Source organism: Eschrichtius robustus, chromosome 2 (assembly GCF_028021215.1).
Source record: "Eschrichtius robustus isolate mEscRob2 chromosome 2, mEscRob2.pri, whole genome shotgun sequence".
NCBI lineage: Eukaryota > Metazoa > Chordata > Mammalia > Artiodactyla > Eschrichtiidae > Eschrichtius > Eschrichtius robustus.
The window spans coordinates 178,438,096-178,460,789 of record NC_090825.1 but is presented as its reverse complement, the minus strand read 5'-3'; the positions used below and the strand labels follow the sequence as shown (position 1 = coordinate 178,460,789).

At 54.1% G+C, this 22,694-nt stretch overlaps 2 protein-coding genes across 2 annotated transcripts in view; both read left to right on the top strand.

Annotated features, from left to right (window-relative positions):
* Positions 1-2,376: 2,376 nt before the first annotated feature.
* Positions 2,377-2,973, top strand: DIRAS1 (DIRAS family GTPase 1). The gene has a single exon (XM_068535062.1). The coding sequence runs from the start codon at positions 2,377-2,379 to the stop codon at positions 2,971-2,973; it is 597 nt and encodes a 198-aa protein (XP_068391163.1).
* A 4,426-nt stretch (positions 2,974-7,399) lies between these two features.
* Positions 7,400-22,694, top strand: part of GNG7 (G protein subunit gamma 7) — a 155,267-nt gene continuing 139,972 nt past the window's right edge. The window contains exon 1 of the mRNA XM_068537382.1: positions 7,400-7,495. The gene's annotated coding sequence lies outside the window, so the exon portion shown is untranslated. The remainder of the gene's footprint in view (positions 7,496-22,694) is intronic.

Genomic DNA, 22,694 nt, shown 5'->3' with positions numbered 1-22,694 from the left:
ACTTAGATCCTCCTCGGGCCCAGGGGAGCGCCCTCTCCTCAAACCCCTCACTGGTCAGGTAGTCCCTATGTCAGACCCCCTTGGGGCAGGCAGCCCGAGCCCCCAGGCCCTCCCCTGGGTTGGGGCCTGCTTTCTTGCACCTGAGGTCGCTCCAACCTCCCAGTAGCAGTGGGCTCCGGGGACCCAGGACCGGGCAGCTTCCTCTGGCCCGGGAGCCTCAGGGTGGGCTGCCTTGCACAGGGGAAGGACCCCAGGCTGTGTAGCCAGCCGGGGCCGGGTTCAAATCCTGCTCTGCTCTGCCACCTCTCTGCTGTGACCTTGAGCCCGTGCCACCCCCTTTTGCGCCTTGGTGCCCACAGCCCCCTCCCCCCAACCCCAGCCCATGGGAGGTGCGGGTGGTTTTCAAATGGCACCAGGTGTTCCTGGCGTGGGTTTGCGGGTTATTGAATGGGGCTCCTAGTCAGGGATCCCAGGCCCCAGTGGGCCCCTCCCGGAGGACACCCCTGCTGACAGGCCTGGAGCACTGCCAGGGGGTCTGCACCCAGAGCGAGGCAAGGGCTGGGTCTGGGGTGGCAGAACGGACGGTCACCGGCCACCCCAGATCCCTCGGCCAGTTGTGGCGGTGCCTGGCTGCATGCTGATGAGCCCACTTCTTGGGGTGCCCACCCAGGAAAGGTAGTGACTGCAGAGCAGGCTGGCAGCCTTGCCAGCCCTCCCCCCCCCCCCCACAGTGCTATGCATGTCACCGAGATGACTAAAAACAGTCCCCCACGAGTTAGAACCACTAAAGCTCCTACAAGTTTGCCTGGCACGTAATTTGTGAGGTACGTGTCGGCTGTTACCTTCTCCGTATGTCTTTTTCTGACAAACCTGGTACTTTTGATCATTGAGAATGTGCCTTCCCAACCCACGACCAGCCGAGTGCTTTACACCCTGGGCCCTTGTGATTGATAACCATGTCCGTCCATCTTTACTGAGGGCTCTGTGTGCCAGGCACCTGGCCAAGGGCTTTATCCAGCTCATGGCACTGCTTGTCCCAGCAGCTCCGTGGAGTGGGCACTGAGACTGCTCACATTTCACAGATGAGAACATCGAGGCTCGGGAACATCAATTTACTTGCCCGGGTTTTCACCGCCAGGGTCTTTCACACTATTGGGTCTTGCTCCCCGCCCTCGCCGCCCCCCCCCCCCCCCGCTCCCGCCCACCACACTCACACCTGAGGGAAGTAGCATGGCCTGGGTGCAATCTTGCCATATCTTCTCTATCCCATTGTAGACCCCGCCCCATGTTGAGGGACCCTCAGAGATGGCTGAGAAGGAGGCAGGGAAGGGGTCTCTGCTGTTTCTATAAGTAAGGACGCAGATGCTTGGAGACAGGCTTCCTGCCTTCCCACCCCCAGGTCACGGTTCTTCTCCCACCTCCATCATTTCAGGAATTGCTGTGCTGTGTGACCTCCCGAGGTCACTGGACCTCTCTGAGCACTGGGTAGGGGAGAGGGGAGAAGAGGACCTCCTCGCAGGGAGTTCTGTTCCTACGGACACATCAGACCTGAGCGGGAGGCCAGGGCAGGCCAGACCATAGCCTGGGTTTGGAGTTCAGGGAGCGAGGCTTTCTCTCTTTAGGCTAAGTTTTACTTTTCTCATCTACAGCCTGGGCTGCTGTGGGAAACCCGCTTTATGATTTGCAAATTCTTGGACCTCCAGCACCAGGATCACAGTTATGGGATGAGGGGAGGAGAAGAGCTTTAAAATGCAAGTTCCCAGGGCTGTGGCCCTGAACCAAAGGATTCACCACTTCCAGGGCTGAGGCCCTGCAATCTGCATTTTAAAGATGCCCTACCACACAGCTCCCATGAGGTTGAGGAGCCCCTGGGCTGGGGTGAGAGCAGGGAGCCTGTGATGGCCGGAGAGAGGCACCCCTTCACTTATTTTGCAGAGGAGAAACCTGAGGCTCAGGGTGGCAAAGCAGCTTGCCCAGGTCACAAAGCCAGGGAAAAGCCAGTGCCACGTGGGGGCTGGGGGAGCATGCAGGTGGAGAAAGCAGTTGGTGTGCACCCCACGCTGGCATCTCCATGCCTCTTCCAGCCCAGAGACCACCCCCCCGCCCCGGGGAAGGAATTTAGGCCCCAGATTTCATTGAGGGGAAGCAGACAGGCAGAGGGTCTGGCTCTGAGCCTGTGTGCAGGGCAGAATGGCAGAGTCAACCAAATCAACCGGGATGCAGGAGAAATGCCGCTCCTCTGAGAAGCCGCCCTTCCCGCCCCCTCCCAAGTGGGTGGTCGCTCTTGTCTGACACTCCTCTCTGTGCAGGGTCGGTCTGGGGTTCTAGCAGCTGAAGCGAGCCCTCCCGGCCCCACCCCGCACCCCCGCGTGGAAGATGCCTGAACAGAGCAATGACTACCGGGTGGTGGTGTTCGGGGCGGGCGGCGTGGGCAAGAGCTCGCTAGTGCTGCGCTTCGTCAAGGGCACGTTCCGGGACACCTACATCCCCACCATCGAGGACACCTACCGGCAGGTCATCAGCTGCGACAAGAGCGTGTGCACGCTGCAGATCACCGACACCACGGGCAGCCACCAGTTCCCGGCCATGCAGCGGCTGTCCATCTCCAAGGGCCACGCCTTCATCCTGGTCTTCTCGGTCACCAGCAAGCAGTCGCTGGAGGAGCTGGGCCCCATCTACAAGCTCATCGTGCAGATCAAGGGCAGCGTGGAGGACATCCCCGTCATGCTGGTGGGCAACAAGTGCGATGAGACCCAGCGGGAGGTGGACACCCGCGAGGCCCAGGCCGTGGCCCAGGAGTGGAAGTGCGCCTTCATGGAGACATCGGCCAAGATGAACTACAACGTCAAGGAGCTCTTCCAGGAGCTGCTCACGCTGGAGACACGCCGGAACATGAGCCTGAACATCGATGGCAAGCGCTCCAGCAAACAGAAGAGGACAGACCGCATCAAGGGCAAATGCGTCCTCATGTGAGCCCAGAGCGCCCACCGCCGGCGCCCCGCTGTCCCGGCCCCAGGCCTCTCCCCACGTCCTGTGCCCCCGCTCCCCGCCGCCCCCCCCACCCCCCCACCCCCGCCTCCTCTTCCCTCTCCTTCTCCTCCTCTTCCTTCTTTCCCCTTCCCCCACCATCTCTTCCACTTCTTTCTCTCCAACATCTCCGGCGGGGAAACTGAGGCCCTGCCGAGCCTGTGGCAGACCTGGGGCTCCAACCCAGCTCTGCCGTGTCACTCTGCCTTCCCCTCCCTCTTTGCCCCGCCCACCGTCCTGTCTGTACGCCCCCCCCCAAAGCCAAGCGCTGGAGGCGGCCCCCTTGATCTGCACATGGGAAAATGGGGGAAGCTGCCTGTCCCCATAGGGACTGAGGATGCCGGTTTTTCCTCCATCTCCGTGTCTCCCAGGACTCCCACCTCTGACTCTGCCCCCTGGGTGCCCCCAGCCAGACCTGCACCCTGCCCCTACATTAGATCACTGTGACCTTGCCGGGGAGGAGGGAGTTGAAACGCACATGGACCTCAGATTTTCTTTTCTCCTACTTGGTGTTTGACATACACTCCTCTCCCCCTTCCATCCCTCATGACCTCTGGCCTGTGCCCCCCTCCCCAGGTCCCAGACCACCCCTCTCACCCCCGTCCCCACGGATTGGTGGGGGGCCTTGCGGGCTGGGTCTCAGGCTGCCAGGCAATAACCACAGGGCTCACAGCAGTGCCCCGCCAGCCCGGAATCTCACTCCCCGCCCCGCCTGGGCTTGGGGTGCAGGCAGGGGAGGCCTGGGACCGGCCGATGGCCACGGCACAACTCCAGGGGACTGTCTGGAATTAATATGGAGGGCCTTCCCGGACATAGCCCTCAGACAGAGATCGAGACAGTTTGTCGCCACCGAGCCCAGGGCAGGGGACCTGGGGTGTTGGTGAGGGGTTGCCGGGCCCCGTCCAGAGGCAGGCATCTGGACCCAGCACTGGCAGGATCTGAGGGGCTGGACGCAGAGCTCTGCCCAGCCCAATTCCTCCCACCTATGGGGCCCCCCGGGGGGGGCACCCAGGAAGGCGTGGGTCCTGAAGTCAGGGTGTGCCCACCACCACCGTGAGATTCTGTTTTTGTGAGTGTCTAGATGACACCACACTCACGGGACCCAGTGAGGCCGTGTCGGACAGTATGAAGGTGACCTGTAGGCCTGGGGTGGGGTGGGGGGCACCCATGGGATGACGCATTGGGCCCCTTGGTGTGCTGGGCAGATGGCTTGTGTCTAAGCGTGTGTGGGGGGCTCCTGTGTGTGTGATGGTCTGTCGTGTGATCCCAGTGTAGGGTGTATGCAGGGGTGGGTCGTGTGGTTGCCAGGAGGACTAGACACCTGTGATGTGTGAGCCTTGGCACCTGCAAGAGTGTGACCGTGTGCAGCTGCGTTTTCGGGAGTGGGTTACGGGATTTAGCAGAGAGCATCTGTGGATCTGTTTGTCCTGACTGTCTGAGGAGCACCACGCCTGCTGCACTCTGTCGTAAGGGGGCTCTCAGCCCAACATCTGTATCCATCAGCCGTTGCTGGGGAACACATGAGCGCAAACTCAGCAACTTGCAGCAGCACACATTTGTGGTCTCAGCATGAGGCCAGCTGGGCTGTGGTCTCATCCAAAGACGTGACCAGGGACAGATCCACATCCAGCTCATGTGCTCCTGGGCAGCATTCAGTTGCCTGTGGTCTCAGGACTGAGGGTCTCAGCTGCCTGCTGGCCGTGGCTGGAGCTGCCCTCAGCTCCCTGCCTCCTGGGCCTCTCCCTGGGGCCACTCGCAGCGCTGGTGTCATTAGGTGCAAGGAAGCGGCACGTGTGTGTGTACGTGTGCGTGTGCACCCGCAAAAGAGAGGTCATGTGACCACGTGGACTGTACGTGGGTAAGAGGGACTGTTTGTGTCCATCTTGGTAGCAGTGTGTTTTTCTCCTTCTGCATCTGTATGGCTGTTCACTCCGCAAATATTCACTGGGCCCACTGGGAGAAGGAGGGAGTGTGTGTGTGTGCACGTGTGTGTCACCGCCCGGCGCGTGGACAGGCCCACGGAAGAAAAGGCAGCATCCTGTCTGAGCACAGCGGAGCACCCCTGTCCTGTGGCGGGTCCAGGGCCCACCAGCAGCTGGTGTTGACCCCTCCCACTTGAAGGTGCCGGAGAAAGTGGGGCTGCGCAGGGGTCTGCGGCCCTTTCTCAGGGACACACCCTGATAGCACAATCTCCCTGGGGCTCTGCCTGCCTCCAGGCCTCTTCTGCCCCAGGCCCTGCCCCGACCCTGGGGTTCTCCAGCAGGAGGGGGCCAGAGCCTGCCCCAGCTGCTGGCCCATCCTGCCTCGGCACCCCTGGGTCTGGGGACCGTGCCAGGCCATGCTTGCTGTCCCCGCCCCTGCCCCCTCACCTCCCGCATGTGGGTGCCCCCCGCCCCCCGCTGTGGGGTCTGTGTAGCATTCGCTCTACAAATAGTCTTCCTGCAATAAAGAAGTGGATTCCGCATTCCCCAACAGTGTGCCTTTTTTGGGATGGGGAGGTCAGCTCGCCACCTGTAAAGGATGAGAGACCGGAAAGATGAGGGGTGAGGGATGGGTCTGTGGGAAGAGTTCGGACTTTTGTGACGAGGACTCTGGGGCATCATGGGAACATTTCAGTGCTTCTCCCCTGTGGCCCCCACAAGAGATCACGCCGGCCCTGCTGGACCCTGTACTTCCTGCAGCCAGTGAGGTGACCGGGCAGGCACTATGATCCTCATATTACCTGGGGAACAACCTGCAGGATGTAAAGCAACTATACTCCAATAAAAATTAATTAAAAGAGCAACAACAACAAACAAACCTGCAGGGCCTCAGTTTTCCCATCCACTAAATGGCTCAGGGCAGATTTCGTGAATTTATAAACAAGGCCAGGACTAGGGTGAGAGAGCGAGGCACTCGCCATGTGTGGCAAAAAACTCAGCCATCTAGATACATATTTTACTGCAATATTTAATGTAAAGGAAGCCATGATGAACAAAACATCACTATTTGAAATAAAGACAGGATCTGACAGGGCTGGGGCTAGAGAGTAGCAAGGGAGGTGGTTTGCACAAGCGCAGAATAAAATTTTGTCTTTAGTTATTTTGTTCATCATGGATTATTTCTGCATTTATTTTGACTTTCTAAAATATGGCATTTATATAGTATTTATCTGGATGGTGAGTGTTTTGGGGTGCCCCTTTAGGTTCAGGATTTGAGAAAAGTGCCTCACTTGCCTCACCCCAGCCCTGTCCTAATCTGTCTTTGGGGCTGCAAGAATCGCCAGACCTGATTTTTCAAGAGTGCCTGGAAATCTGGATTTCTTTTTGTGAAACAACCTGATTTTTAAATGTTGGCAACGAATTTAGAATTTTACAGCATTTAGGGGCCACCAGTTTGCAACCCTTGTGCAGACAGTAATTCCTCCTGTGGGATGGAGCTGGGGAGTGAGATGCTGACTCCAGGCACCTGGTTCTGTCTGTGCACTGCAGGGGGTGAGCAGGGAGGTTCCTGCAGGGATGACAGCAGCCCTGGGGGGGCCCAGCTGGGAGGCCAGCAGCTCAGATCACAGAGTAACAGTGTTGCACAAAGTTCTGGAAGTCCCAGAATACAGTGGCTCTATCCTCCTGTATAAGAAAGTCTCCCCTCCATGACCGCTGGGTACCTTCGGAGACATACCAAATGTTTCCCAGCATCAACGAGGGAGCATGTTAAACATGCACATTCCAGGGGTTCAGTTCCTTTCAGGATTCTGATTCATTCGATCTGGGTGGGGGCCCAGGAATCTGCATTTTGCAATCAAGGCCCAGGAGTTAGGATATTAAGAAACCCTGGACAGGGTTGGGCGAATGACCTTGAGTTTAACCTCTCGGAGACTCAGTTTCCACCCCTGTAAAACGGGGGGGGTTATGTCGTCTCGCCTCCTAGCCTTATGCAGAGCGTTCAACGACAGGAAGCAGTTATTATTATTGTCCTGCATGTCAAGCGACTGATTAGGAGGGGACATTTTCTCCCCGCACGTGAGGTAGGATTCGGATTTGAAGCCGCGGCCCCATCCGGGATTCGAACTCGCGAAACGCCTTGCACCTCCTCGACGTCACTAAGTCACCTCTGAAACTCGGCTCGCCGCCCCGCGGCGGGGTCGACCACACTGTACCTATTTGCATATTAGCATAGCTCCTCCCCCATGCGCGTTCTCCCCTTGCGGGTGGCCAGCAGCGGTGCCACTCAACGCTCCGCCTCCAGGCCCCGCCCACGCCCCACGCCCCACCCCCTCCCCCAGGCGCAGCCTACCCCGCTGTCTGCCCTGCGCCCCGCCCCGAGCCCTGGCTCCCGCCGCCGGCTCCCGCGATTGGCCGCATGGGGCGCCAATGCCCGCCCCCTGCGAGCCGCCCCCGCCCCCGCGTAGGGGAGCGAGCGCTCGCGGGCCCGTGGTGGGTTAGGCTTCGCTGCGTGAGGGGCTGAGGCGGCTGTGGTGGCGCGAGCGCAGGTAAGGGCGCGTGCGGCAGCGATTTGGGCCAGGGTCTGCCCCCCCCCCCCCCCCCCGCCTCGAGTGCCAGGGTCAGGGCGCGGCCGGGGCGGAGGGGAGGCCCGGGCGGCCGCGGGTGGCGAGTCCTGGAACGGCTGCGGACGGAATCGGGGGTCGGGGTCTGTGAGGAGGGGCCGGGGATTCGGCTTAGGGGTTGGGGTCGGGGTTCCTGAAGGGGGTGCTGGGCCGGGGGTTTGGGGTGGAGTTGGGGGCTGGAGCTGGGGGTCGAGGTTAGCTGGGGAGGGGACTGCGATGGAGTTGGGGGTCCCGGTGGCCGAGGAGGGTGATCGAGGAACTCGGGGTCAGGGTGAGCTGGCACAGGGCCAGAGAGCAGAGTCTGGGGGAGCCAAGGGAAGAGGGGGTGTCAGGCTCCTTTCAGAAAGCTTCCGAGGGCTATCAGGAGAAATGGAGAGTTAGGAGTCTGTGAGTGATGAGAAAGGGGGGGGGGAGGGAGGTGGGATAGAAGCTGAGAGACCCCCCCCCTCCTTTTTGCAGGAGGTTGATTATTCAGGAGGAAATGGGGGGATCTCGGTTAGAAGTCAGTTATGAGGATTGTGGAGGGGAATCCCCCCCACTTTGGCTAATCATCTGGTGTAGAAGGGGGCATGGGGCAGAAACCGTTTGGCAAGGCAGTGAGCTGCAGGAGATGGGCTTTGGACACACTTTGCAAGTTGTGTTTCTGGGAGGCAGGGTGCAAAGGGGAAGCAGAAAGGCTCGTGTTGGTGACCGAATTTTTCAGGAATTTGGGGGCTCAGGAGCCCAGAATCAAAGTGGGAGTTTTGGGGACAATGATATTGAGGGAAGTGGGTGGCACTTTTATTTTTCCTGGGGAGCGGGGGTTGCTCGGGGCTGGAAGGTGGGCGGTAGAAGACAGGCGTGATGAGCAGCAAAGAGCCTTCACCATTGCTAGGTGTCAGCGAGGCAAATGCCAAGTTCACAGACTTGTTCAGTCGCGTGCTGTGGTCTTGCACGGGTTGAGAGTGTAGCGGGCTCTGGAAGGTGGGCCTGTGTTCCCATGTCCACTCGGGCTGCTTGCTTGGCTGTGTCGCTTCTGGGGATTTAGTTTACTCCTCTGTAAAGTGGGAATAATAAAATAGGAGCAGGTACCTCACAGGATGGCTGCGAGGGTCAAATGAGGGGATGCGTGTACCTCGCACGCTGCTGGCACGTGGCGAGGGTACGTGCGCGTTGATAATGATGTTCTAAATTAAGGTTTTTTTGGGGGGAGGAAGGTGGGTGGGTAGAATTACTGGGTTGTCAGGGAGGGGAGGGAAGGAATCACTTGAAGCTTGACACCAGTCCCTCAATTTTAGGGTGCACATAAGAATCCCCTCTGGAGCTTTGAAAAAGAATCTGCAAGAAATATCGTTTCTTCATATTATTAAAAATGAGGGGAAAACAACAACAAAAGCCAGATCTACCTGCATCTGCCTGGGTTCTGAAGCTTTATCAAGGAACAAGCACATCTGCTTAAGAGAAAGCTTCTCGGGTGGTTTTGATTACGTGTACCCCACAGGAGCCATTCGGATGTGTGCCCTGAAGGGGACCACTGGGCCACGATTATATGAGCTTTACAGCTTGAGTTCACGTGATGGACCAGGGTCTTTCCCCTTGGCAGTGCTGACAAACATCGCGCTGCTGGCATTGGGGCCGGGTCTGTGGGGGGCCGTCCTGGGCACTGGGGGGTGTGAAGTAGCATCCCTGGCCCCAGCCACTCGATGCCAGGACTCCTCCCCCGCCAGTGTGACAATGACAGATGTCCCCAGATGTCCCCCCCCCTGCCCCCAGGGAGCAGAATCGCCCCTGGTGGAGACACCTTTCGGAAACAAAAGTAAGTTATTGTTTCCTTTAAAGGTCACACCTCGCCTTTGATCCTTAGGAAGTATGGCCATTCAGATTTGGGTTGGTTTTTATATCATCTCGTGTTCTGGTTTTGAGAGGAAAACAAAAATCACACCGCTTTTAGAGAATTTTAGAAATGCTGACTTCTTTCTAGGTGGGTCTTTTGTGTGGCTTTTGAACACTTATACTGATTTTGAATATAGGATTAATTGATTGGCTGCAGTCACTGAAAGATGCCTACGTTTGTGATTTGTTTCCTTGGTTGTAACCTAGCGCAGGAGGCTTCTACGGGAGCTTGAGTTCTTCCAGTGGTTCTTGGTCTCCAACTGCAAACGATTGTGACTGATGCCATTGTTTTCTGCTCCATGTTTCATAAAGCCTGGGGCCCTATAGTTTGAAGGGAAAGGCAACTGAATATGAATTACCCTGACACACAGACAGTTCAGCTTCGTGCTTACTGAATGGAAGCATTTTTTTGGGTACACCCTGTTGTGATGTAAAAAGTGCCTTCTTCTCACCAAAGTGTTATTACAGGTTTTCTCATTTGCATCTGGAAACAAATAGTCGTCTTTAAAATTGTATTTCCTATGGCATTTGTGTTGTTTTTTTTTGGCTCTGCCAAGGGGCATGCAGGATCTTAGGTCCCCAGCCAGGGACTGAACCCATGCCCCCTGCAGTGGAAGCGCAGTCTTAACCACTGGACCGCCAGGGAAGTCCCAGGCATTTGTGTTCTTGAAGCTCCTGTGTAATTTCTTAGGGAAGCGTGGTTGGGCCCGGCCTCCATGACTTTGGAACTTTCAGGAGCTTTCTAGAGAGGACGGTACCCAGGACAGTTGCGTGATTGCTGGGTGTTGACACAAACTTCAACCCCTTCCATTGCTCCCCGCAGGCTGCTGTGTCTTCACAGCCCAAGGGTGATGGGCCGAGCCACGTCTTTGTACTGGGAAGGTTTGTCTCCTGCAGGCCCCGTCCTTGACGATGTCAAGGTTTGCCACGTTCAATGCTCATTTCAGCAGCTCTGGACCTCGCTTTTCACCGCTTCTCTCTTGTGCTGCCCTTGGGCATGGCCTCTCCCTCTCTCTCTTCAGGGTCTAGAGAAAAGTGTTCATTCCATATGTCACCCAGGAGACCTCGGAGACCAGACTGGGTCACTGAAAAGGTGGGTGACTTGTCCCAGGCACTCACATCCCGCCCCCTCCTTGTCCACGCTGTGACGTTGCATCTTGTCCTGCCAGCTGGTGGATAGGGGGGCTTGTGGGCAGCTCTGAGACTCTTAACAGAAACAGTACCAGTTCTCCCTGAGAACCTTGCAAAGGGGAGAAATCTTATTACTTTTTTATTTTTTAAATTGAGGTACAATTGCCATTTCATAAAACTCAGCCACTTTAGCACACAGTTCAGTTTTTTCGTACGTTTATCGAGTTGTGCGACAATCTGTATAAACCCGTCTTAGAACCTTCCATCACCTCAGTAAGATCTCCATCCCCATGAGCAATCACCCTGATCCCCCCTCCCCAGCTGACAACCAGGAACCCACTCTCTGACTCTGTGGATCTGCCCGTTCTGGACGTTTCCCATCAGTGGAATCACACCCTGTGTGTCCTCCTGCGTCTGGCTTCTCTCACTGAGCATCGTGTCCTCAGGGTCCGTCCATGTGGTAGCGAGTGTCAGGGCTTCTCTCCTTTCGTGGCTGAGTGACGTTCCTGTGTGTGGAGGGACACGTGTTTATCCGTTCACCTGTCGGTGGACATCTCGGCTGCTCCCACATTTTGGCAGTGAAGGATCGTGCTGCTGTGTAAATGGCTTTTTTCCTGGGCATTTGACAGCCCACTAAACTGAAGCTCAGAGGTTGGGGGTGGTCGTTTGGGCATCAGCCCCCCACCCCGGATCTGCCTTTCTCTCTCCCCTCTGTGTTTCTTCCCCCCCCTTGAGTTAAGTGTTTCCCCGTCTCTTGATCAGAACATCGCAGCTGGCAGATCAGCCTCTGGTCTCTCCTGCTCTGATGGGTTGAGCCCCCCCATGACCAGAATCTTCTCTCTAAAGCTGAGATTGGCTTTTCATTTCCCCGCCACCTTCACCAGCTCATCACCCACTCGACAAAATCGAGATTGCTCCCTTGGCCCTTGGTGGCACCGGGGAGTTGGACCCACCCCACCTTCAGAGTGACCTTCACTTGGCCTCCAGTTACCACCCCTCCCGCTCCTCCTGGCCGCCCGCCCAGCTCAGGCCCCCCAGCTTTCCTGGACGGTGCAGTTTGCTGTCTCCTTTGTCTGAAACCTTCCTTCCTTCCTTCCTTCCTCTCCCCAACAAAGGCTGGTTGTGTGCCTATTTTAAGCTTCAGACCGGGTGCCAGGCTCCGGGAGCACCACGTGAATGGGACGCTTGTGTGCGTGTGGGGGGCAGCGTAGAGACGGGGCCCCGGGGCCTTTCTGTCCCTGGCCCGGCTCTCTAAGTTGGGGTCCCTGGGGGTGGCGGAGATGGGGGTCCAGGCCTGTGTGTTCCATGAGCTCCCCAGGTACGCGGCGACAGGAAGAAGTCTCTTGGGCGGCGGTGAGGTGGGGATGACACCTGTGCATGAGATGGTCAGGGGCAGAGGCCAGAGAGAAGGTTTGCACCGAGAAGTTTGCCAGGGGGCAGGTGGGAGGAGCACAGCCGTCACGGGCAGGGTCTCCCCCCTCCCTGGGAACCCTGGACCCTGGGGCTGGTCATCCTCTATCTGGGGCCATCCTGGGCACCGTGGCTGTGGAGCACCTCTCCGGCCTCCACCCTCTCGATGCCGGGATGCAGTGCCGAGGGAGAGAAACCGATTTGTAGAAGTTGCTCCCCGTTTTGGAATTTCTGAAAATTAACTGTTTGGAGATGATAAAAGACAAAAAGGTGACCCATCTTTGCAGTATGTCAATTAGTTTGCTTTTCATGACTGTGGGTGTGCATGGGTGTGTGCACGTGAGTTTCCGCAGCTCTTTGCTAACATGATGAGGTGCCGGGCGAGGGGCCAGGTGAATCTGGGGTGCAAATTAATTTGAAACCTGCCCGCCAGCTCTGCTTTGTGACAGTTACCACTGATCATATCTTTTGTCCTTGGTTGTCAAGGCCATGACCCCTGCCTTCTTAAGAAGCTCCTTAATTTGTTGGACAAAAAAGTCAAGAAAAATCAAAAGCAGGAGATGAATCCAGCCAAGTCCGTGCAGCTCCCGTGCTGGGGCAGACAGGCTGTGGCTGGGAGGGTCAGAATAAGGCCCCGGCCCTACCAGCCTTGTCTTTGCCTACTGGTGTGACTTTCCTGGGGCCCCCGTAACAAAGCGCCACAGACCAGGTGGCCTGAAGCAACAGAAATCTGTCTTTTCCCAGTCCTGGAGGCCAGAAGTCTGAAATCAGTGTGGGTCAAGCCACACTTCCCCTGGGGGCTCCAGGGCAGGGTCCTTCCTGCCTCTTCCGGCTTCTGGAAGGTGGTAGTTTCCAGCAACTCTTGGTGCCGCGTGGCTTGTGGATGCATCACTCCGGTCTCAGTCTCGGTCATCACGTGGCCATCACACTTGTGTGTCTGTCAAAGGAAACCCAGAGCTGGATAGTAGTTAGAACGGTAAAAACAGACTTTACCCTGAAACGATTGCAACGGGGAAAAGAAACCTCAGTGTAGAACTAGGCTCCACTCTGAATACAGCACGGACAAACGGGGACGCGTAGCCGAGGAGCAGGTGGGGGTCCGTGGATGGAAAATTGCCAAGAGGAAACATAAGGGGAGATTCTGGTTAAAGGGACCTCTGAGGATTCCGGGTGCGGGTGGCCGGATCAGACGTCACCTGGGGGAGGGGCTGAGGAGCCCGAGGAGGTATTGGGAGTTATCAGATGTGGAGGCTGGGGGAGTCTCAATCAACCAACTTAGCAGGATCCTTGTTAAAACTGGATGATGCAGAGATGAACACGGGAACCCAAACGTCGAGGTCCCATTGACAAGTTCAAGGTAGCCTGAGTAGAATCGGGTCAAGGAGAGCATCTTTATCAAGTCTCACGCGTGTCCACATTTCCCTCTTCTGAGGACACCAGTCGTTGGCTTAGGCCACCCTACTCTGTGTGACCTCACTTCAGCTCGATGACACCCGCAAAGATGCCATTTCTAAATCAGGTCCCATTCCCAGCTACCAGGCTTAGGAAGCGCACGTATCTTTGGGGAGGGACACTGCACCCCACGCCACCTAGAAAGGGGTCACCCTCGTGGGGTGAGAGTCAGCTTTTGCGGGGCCCTGTGGTCCTAGTTTCTAAATGCCCTGTTCTCCTCTCCCCCCATTCCCTCTTTCTCAACACCGGAGAAGTCAACATTTGCACCATCTGACAGAAAATGGAGAACTCGGGGCCTGACTGGGCCCCTGGGAGGAAGCGGGAGTTTTCAAGTTCACGGGGACAGGAGCGTGGAGGAGGTCACAGGTTACCTCGCAGCCCCGGGGAAGCTCTTGGTTATTTGTCATCTGTAGGACGGGGCAGGAACACCCTCCTTGGCCACTTGCAGGTTGTGCAGATCCAGTGAGGCACCTCTGGAGGAGGTGGTGGGAATTTTCTGTAAATATGAGGTGTTCTTGTTATTAACGTGATGGGTTTGATTAAGGCAGGGTTTCTCCTCCTCGGCAGTGTGGACACTGGGGGTCCATCCGGTCATCCTCTCTGGGGGGCCGTCCTGGGCACTGTGGGGTGTGGAGCAGTCTCCCTGGACCGCACCCACTCGATGCCAGGAGCCCCCCCAGTCCTGACGGCCACAGATGCCCCCAGACACGGCCCAGTGTCCCCTGAGGGGGCAGAGTCACCCGCAGATGGGAACCATTGGGCTGAAGTATGTCGAAAAAGATTTTACGATTCTATGATTGCACTAAAGTAAAAAGATACTTTTTAGAAAAATTTTTTTAAATTTTAAATTTTATTTTTATTTATTTATTTTTGGTCGCATCGGGTCTTCGCTGCTGAGCACGGACTTTCTCTTGTTGCAGCGAGCGGGGGCTACTCTTCGTTGTGGTGTGTGGGCTTCTCATTGTGGTGGCTTCTCTTGTTGCAGAGCACGGGCTCTCGGCGCACGGGCTTCAGTAGTTGTGGCACGTGGGCTCAGTAGTTGTGGCTCGAGGGCTCTAGAGTGCAGCCTCAGTAGTTGTGGCGCACGGGCTTAGCTGCTCCACGACATGTGGGATCTTCCCGAAGCAGGGCTTGAAGCCGTGTCCCCTGCATTGGCAGGCGGATTCTTAATCGCTGCGCCGCCAGGGAAGTCCCCAAAGATACTTTTTTTTTAATAGACTTTTTTTTTTTGCTTATTTCTTTTTGTTTTCTGTTTTTATTTTTTGGCTGTGCCGCACAGCATGTGGGATCTTAGTTTCCAGATCAGGGATCGAACCAGCACCCCCTGCACTGGAAGTGAGGAGTCTTTTTTTTTTTTTTTTTTTTTTTTTTTTTTAAATTTATTTATTTATTTATTTATTTATTTTTGGCTGCGTTGGGTCTTCGTTGCTGCGCACGGGCTTTCTCTAGTTGCGGTGAGTGGGGGCTACTCTTCGTTGTGGTGCGCGGGCTTCTCATTGTTGTGGCTTCTCTTGTTGCGGAGCACGGGCTCTAGGCGCGCAGGCTTCAGTAGTTGTGGCACGTGGGCTCAGTAGTTGTGGCTCGCGGGCTCTAGAGCTCAGGCTCAGTAGTTGTGGCGCACGGGCTTAGTTGCACTGCGGCATGTGGGATCTTCCCAGGCCAGGGCTCGAACCTGTCTCCCTTGCATTGGCAGGCAGATTCTTAACCACTGCGCCACCAGGGAAGCCCTGGAAGTGAGGAGTCTTAACCACTGGACTGCCAGGGAAGTCCTTTAATAGACTTTATTTTTTTTTAGAGCAGTTTTAGGTTCACAGCAAAACTGAGCAGAAGGTACAGAGGTTTCCCGTACGCCCCTGCCCCCCATGTGGACACAGCCTCCCCCATCATCACCGTCCCCCACCAGTGGGGCATTCGTTATAATCGAGAAACCTTCGTGGACATGTCACTGTCACCCAGTGTCTGTAGTTGACCTGAGGGTTCCCGCTTGGTCTTGTATGTTCTACGGGTTGAGACAGATATATACGGACATGTATCCACCTTGACAGTACCGTGCGGGATAGTTTCACTGCCCTAAAAATCCTCTGCTCTGCCAGTTCATCCTCCCTCCCCGTTATTTTGTTTTTATGGGCAAGGAGCTAAGAACAGCTTAGTAACCTTGAGTGCCCGTAGGGACAGGTTTAACTCTGTAGTGTACGGAGTTTTATATGAATTACTCCTCCATGTTCTCCACTCCAAAAAGCCATGCTGTCCAAACAGAAACAGGATTTGGGCCTCAGATTTAATTGTATTTTTTAATTTTTTTTTTTGGCCGTGTTGGGTCTTTGTTGCTCCACGCGGGCTTTCTCTAGTTGCGGTGAGCGGGGGCTACTCTTCGTTGTGGTGTGTGAGCTTCTCATTGCTGTGGCTTCTCTTGTTGCGGAGCATGGGCTGTAAGCGTGCGGGCTTCAGTAGTTGTAGCACGCGGGCTCAGTAGTTGTGGCTCACAGGCCCTAGAGCGCATGGGCTTCAGTAGTTGTGGCGCACGGGCTTAGTTGCTCCTCGGCATGTGGGATCTTCCCGGACCAGGGCTCGAACCCGTGTCCCCTACATTGGCGGGTAGATTCTTAACCACTGAGCCACCAGGGAAGTCCCTATTTTTTAATATTTTAAAATTTTATTTTATTGAAGTATAGTTGATTTACGATGTGTTAATTTTTGCTGTACAGCAAAGTGACAGTTATACACATATATATTCTTTTTTTTTTTTTTTTTTTTTTTTAATTTTCTTTTCTGTTACGGTTTATCCCAGGAGTTTGGATATAGTTCCCTGTGCTCTACAGTAGAACCTTGTTGCTTATCCATTCTAAATGTAATAGTTTGCATCTACTAACCCCAAACTCCCATTTCATCCCTTTCTCTCCCCCGCTCCCCCTTGGCAACCACAAGTCTGTTCTCTATGTCTGTGAATCTGTTTCTGTTTCATGGATAGGTTCATTTGTGCCATATTTTAGATTCCACATGTAAGTGCTATCATATGGTATTTGTGTTTCTTTTTCTAACTTACTTCACTTAGTATGATAATCTCTAGTTGTATCGATGTTGCTGCAAATGGCATTATTTTGTCCTTTTTTATGGCTGAGTAGTATTCCATTGTATATATGTACCACATCTTCTTTATGCATTCATCTGTCCATGGACAGATTGTTTAGGTTGTTTCCATGTCTCAGCTATTGTGAATAGTGCTGCTATGAACATAGGGGTGCATGTATCTTTTTGAATTAGAGTTTTCTCCAGATATATGCCCACTTGGTGGGTCGTTTTTAGAGCTACTGAAATATCTGCAGGTTGAAAATGTGGATTGAGAATCAGAGCATCTTGGAAAGTCAGTTGTGGAAGGGCCCCGAGATTGTCCAGTCCAGGGGGCGGCATGGCTTATGGGCCAAATCCTCCATCGCCATCTATTTTTGTAAGGCCCCTGAGCTAACAGTGGTTTTTCTGTTTGCTTGTTTGTTGTTTTGGCCTTGCCTCGTGGCTTGCGGGATCTTAGTTCCCCGACCAGGGATTGAACCCAGGCCCTCAGCAGTGAAAGCACTGAGCTCTAACCACTGGACCACCAGGGGGATGGGCCACCAGGGAATTCCCAGAATGGTTTTTACATTTTTCTTTTTCTTTTTAATTGGGATACAGTTGCTTTACAATGTTGTATTAGTTTCTGCTGTACAATGAAGTGAATCAGCTATATATATACATATATCCCCTCCCTCTTGGACCTCCCTCCCACCCCCCATCCCACCCATCTAGGTCAGCACAGAGCACAGAGCTGAGCTCCTTGTGCTCTACAGCAGGTTCCCACCAGCTACCCGTTTTGCACAGGGCAGTGCACATACGTCAATCCCAGTGTCCCAATTCATCTCCCTCCCCCGGCCCCCCGCTGTGTCCACACGTCAGTTCTCTATATCTGCGCCTCTATTCCTGCCCTTCAAACAGGTGCATCTGTACCATTTTTAAATGGTTGAAAAAAGTCAAACAAAGCCTGATATGTCATGACGCGTGAAAATTACAGAGTTCACATTTCGGTGTCCAGAAGCAAAGTCTTATTGGCACAGATCCACATGCATCCGTTCACGTGTTGCTCATGGCGGCTTTCCCACCACACACGAGACGCTAAGGCTCACAAAGCAGAAAATATTGATTCTTTGGCCCCTTCCAGGAAAAGTCTGGCCACCCCTCTAGTCCAGCTTGTGTGATTTACAGATGGCGAGACTGAGGCCCAGCGGTTTCACGGGTTCATGGCAACGCTGGGACTTGAACTTGGGGTTTCATAGCTCTTATGGTTTCATTTAAGCTCTAGTATTGGGAGAGCAAATAATACTTGACTTCTGAGACGTTGCCTCTGATGCTGCCTAGTTAGGAGCTTGGATTCCCATAGCCTTCTGGGTGAGCAGGGGTTAATGATTTGGGAACAACTGTATGGAATGATTATATTTCCCGTAGCATCGTGCCCTACTGAGATAGATCACTGATTTTCTGTAGTGTCACGAGACGTGAGGGACACGCGTCTTAGAAATAACAGGCTCTTAGATTTAAAGAACCGTGGCCTCTGATAGCTCAAAAATAGGTCGCATTTTAAGACATATGTTTATTATAATGTTACTTAAAAATGTACAGACATCAAACTTTGTATATAAATGTCTGTGCTCGTAGCTTTTACATAATGAACTGAAAAAAAGCATGTAAAGTAAATGAAAACAAAGTAGTAACACAGTGAAGTAATGGGCATCCAAATGCATATTCAGACAAACCCTTGTAATGTCAGGCGATCGGTGTTTTTTAGGAAGATGTTCCAAGAGCCACAGTTTGCCACGCAAAGCGTCCCAGAGCGAGCTTGGAAAAGGCCAGGTTGCTGTGAAAACTGAGGCTCCCTTCCCTGGGCTGGGGCTCCTCGCTCAGCACCTGCTGAACTTAGCACTGCCTCTCTCTTTAGGTTGAGAAACTGACAGATTAGTTCTTCCAGGCTGACTTGTAAATATTTGAGGCAGGAGCGAGAAATGGAATTTTTTTTCTCCTTCAAATTGCTACTTAATGAAATGCAGAGCTGTTCTTTTTTTCTTTTTTTTTTTTTTCAGAGTTGTTTTTGACTTGAATGACTGACAGCAGGAGGTGATGGGAGGAAGCTGAGCTGGTGGGGCTTTGGGGAGGAGCTGGGCGGTTTTTATTGTTTAAAAAACTAGGTTGGCTCCGTTCTGTCTCTCTGTCTCTATCTTTCTGTCTCTGTCTCTGTCTCTCTCTGTCTGTCTCTCTTTGTCTCTCTCCTTCTGTCTCTGTCTTTCTTTCTCTCTGTCTCTCTCTTTTTCTGTCTCTCTGTCTCTCCCTCTGTCTCTGTCTCTCTGTCTCTCTCTGTCTCTTTCTAGCTCTCTCTGTCTCTGTCTCTCTTTTTTTTAAAAATAATTAATTAATTAATTTATGGTTGCGTTGGGTCTTCGTTTCTGTGTGAGGGCTTTCTCTAGTTGTGGCAAGTGGGGGCCACTCTTCATCGCCGTGCGCGGGCCTCTCACTATCGCGGCCTCTCTTGTTGCGGAGCACAGGCTCCATACGCGCAGGCTCCGTAATTGTGGCTCATGGGCCCAGCTGCTCTGCGGCATGTGGGATCTTCCCAGACCAGGGCTCGAACCCGTGTGCCCTGCATCGGCAGGCAGATTCTTAACCACTGCGCCACCAGGGAAGCCCTCTCTCTGTCTCTCTTTCTGTCATCAGACGGTTCCAGGAGCTTCTCAGGGGCTGTGTAAAGAAAACAAAGCATGTCCAGTGATGTTCACAAACCTCACATGTGTGTGCAGTTTGGGGCCATGAAGGACAGGGGACCAGGGTTCTGGAACCTCGGGTTCCAGTCTCAGCTCCATTTCTTTTTTTTTTTTTTTTTAAATATTTCTTTATTTATTTGTTGTGCCGGGTCTTAGTTGCTGCATGTGGGCTCCTTAGTTGTGGCATGAGAACTGTTAGTTGCGGCATGCATGTGGAATCTAGTTCCCTGGCCAGGGATCGAATCCGGACCCCCTGCATTGGGAGCGCAGAGTCTTAGCCACTGCGCCACCAGAGAAGTCCCTCAGCTCCATTTCTTATTTCCACATTGTCAAAGTCCCCCGTCCTCTGGGCCTCCGCTTCCCTCACTGTGAAATGGGGCGTAGGATAAGCTGATGCCCATGCCCATCGCTCCGGGTACCACAGCCAGCACCCCACATGTCGTCTCTAAGAAGGATAGTGGGTTGCATTCCGAGATCTGCTTTTTTTTAAAAAATTTTATTGAAGTATAGCTGATTTACAATGTTGTGTTAATTTCTGCTGTATAGCAAAGTGATTCAGTTATACATATATACTCTTTTTCATATTCTTTTCCATTATAGATTATTACAAGATATTGAATATAGTTAGTTCCCTGTGCTCTATAGTAAGACCTTGTTGTTTATCCATCCTATATATAATAGTTTCATCTGGTAATCCCAAACTCCCTGTTTCTTTTTTTTTTTTTTTTTTTTTTTTTTTTAAGAATTATTTATTTATTTATTTTTGGCTGTGTTGGGTCTTCGTTTCTGTGCGAGGGCTTTCTCTAGTTGTGGCAAGCGGGGGCCACTCTTCATCGCGGTGCGCGGACCTCTCACTGTTGTGGCCCCTCCCGCTGCGGAGCACAGGCTCCAGTCGCGCAGGCTCAGTAGCTGTGGCTCACGAGCCCAGTTGCTCCGCGGCATGTGGGATCCTCCCAGACCAGGGCTCAAACCCGTGTCCCCTGCATTGGCAGGCAGATTCTCAACCACTGCGCCACCAGGGAAGCCCCCTGTTTCTTCTTAATTAACTTTTTTATTTTGGACTAATTTCAGGTGTCCGGAAAAGTCACAGAGGTAGTACAGAGAGTCCCGTGTACCCCTCACCCAACCTTTACCACCACCAGCATCCTGCCTTCCAGGGGTGCCTTTGCCACCCTAGGAAATCAGCATGGGTGCATCACCATTGACTCAAGCCCGTACTGAGTTTGGATTCCACTAGCTTCCCCTGATGTCCTTTTCTGCCCCAGGGCCCCCTCCAGGATCCCACATGACATTTAGTCGTCACGTCTTCTTAGCCCCTCTGAGCGGTGACAGTTTCTCTAACTTTCCTTGTCTTTCATGCCTGGACAGCTGTGAGGAGGACGGGTCAGGAGTTTTGCAAGATGCCCCTCGGTGTGGGTTAGTTTAATGTTTTTCTCGTGATTAGATTGAGGTTACAGATTTGGGGAAGAACCCACAGCTGAGTGGCTTCTCGTCCCGTCCCAGGGGTCCCTGACACCCACGTGGCATCACCCAGATGTTAACCTTGAACACCTGCCCCAGGTAGTATTTGCCCCCTCAGGTATGCAGAGGCCCGGATTAGTCTCCTCCCTGCCCCCCACCCCACCCCCACCACCAGAACTGTTCCCGACCGACGCCAGATTCTCCATCCTCTGTGCTGTGAACTTTGCCTTGCATCTTTGCAACGTGATGTCAGCTTTCTCCTGGTTCGATCATACCCAACGAAGGCCGTGCTCCTGGAAGTGACTTTGGGGAGTTGAAAACTCATTGTCTTGCATATTGTGGCCGCAGACACTGCTGGGTGTTGGGGAGAAACGGGGTGTTGGGGAGAAACGTCTTCATCCTACTGTGAGACACATGGGTCCCACCCATCCCAAATCCATGCATCGGTGGTGGGGGGACTTGGACGGGTCCCCCTGCTGGTGACTGAAATCCCAGCGGAAGCCAGCCCCACCTGAGTGTTCTGGCCCAGCTTTGCATAGGTGCCACGTTCTGATCAAAGGAGGGGGAGTTTTGAAACCCCGGGGTAGAGTTTTTTTTTTTTTTTTAATCAATTTATTTTATTTATTTATTTTTGGCTGCGTTGGGTCTTCGTTGCTGTGCGCTGGCTTTTCTCTAGTTGTGGTGAGCGGGGGGCTACTCTTTTGTTGCGGTGTGCGGGCTTCTCATTGCGGTGGCTTCTCTTGTTGCGGAGCACGGGCTCTAGGCACCACGGGCTTCAGTAGTTGTGGCACGTGGGCTCAGTAGTTGTGGCTCGCGGGCTTAGTTGCTCCGCGGCATGTGGGATCCTCCCGGCCCAGGGCCCGAACCCATGTCCCCTGCATTGGCAGGCAGATTCTTAACCACTGCGCCACCAGGGAAGCCCTTTTTTTTTAAAACATGTATTTATTTATTTACTTATTCATTTTGGCTGCGCTGGGTCTTAGTTGTGGCATGTGTATCTTTAGTTGCTGCCTGTGGACTTCTTAGTTGCGGCATGCGGGATCTAGCTCCCCGACCAGGGATCGAACTGGGGCCCCCTGTGTTGGGAGTGTGGAGTCCCACCCCCTGGACCCCCAGGGATGCCCCCGAAACCCCGGGGGAGAGTTTTGGCACAGACGGCCCGAGGCTGGGAAGCCTCCCGAGGGCGCTGCTGCCCCTGCCCTCCCGCCCGAGTCCCTGCCTCCGAGCAGCGCCCTGGGTGCTGGCTCACACATTGGAGGAGCATCTGGCCAAAGCAGAGGGTTGCTGGAAAGCAGCCTGCTTTGTGGGGAGGTGTTTGGTGTGTCCTTTAAAAGTGAAACTGGGCACCCCTGGGAGACGTCTGGGAGAAAGTGGGCAGGAGTTGCCCCCGCTCTGGGACCTGGGACGGTGAATGGGACCCTTTGTTGCTCCGAAGCCTTTTTTTCAGTGGCCTCTTTACTCAGCCATCAACATCGTGATGGTGCCAGGGGCGGGTGTAGGGACCATCCCCTGCATGTTTCCCGCCGCCCCAGGGGAGGGCCCTGCCAGTCATGGTAGTTTCTGGGGATCAATAAATAAATCAGTTTATCACATGCCAGACACCATCCCCCTTCCTTCTCCCCTTCCCCCCGCCCCCGCCCATCTCTGCTCAGCACCGCGTGACCATCCTAACTCACCTCCCTGCGTCCACTTCCGCCCACTCTGATTTGTTTTGTTTTGTTTTTTCATCGTGGTGAGTTATAGGTCGCTTTAAATTCACCACTTTAACCGTTTTTAGTGTACAGCTCAGCAGCATTAAGTACATTCACGCTGTTGTGCGACCACTGCCCCCCTCCCGCCCCCGCATCCATCCTGCACCTTTTCATCTTGTGAATTTGAAACTGTCCCCATTAAACACTCCCCTATCCCCCTCCCCAGCCCCTGACAACCAGGAACCCACTCTCTGACTCTGTGGATCTGCCTGTTCTGGACGTTTCCCATCAGTGGAATCACACACTGTGTGTCCTTCTGTGTCTGGC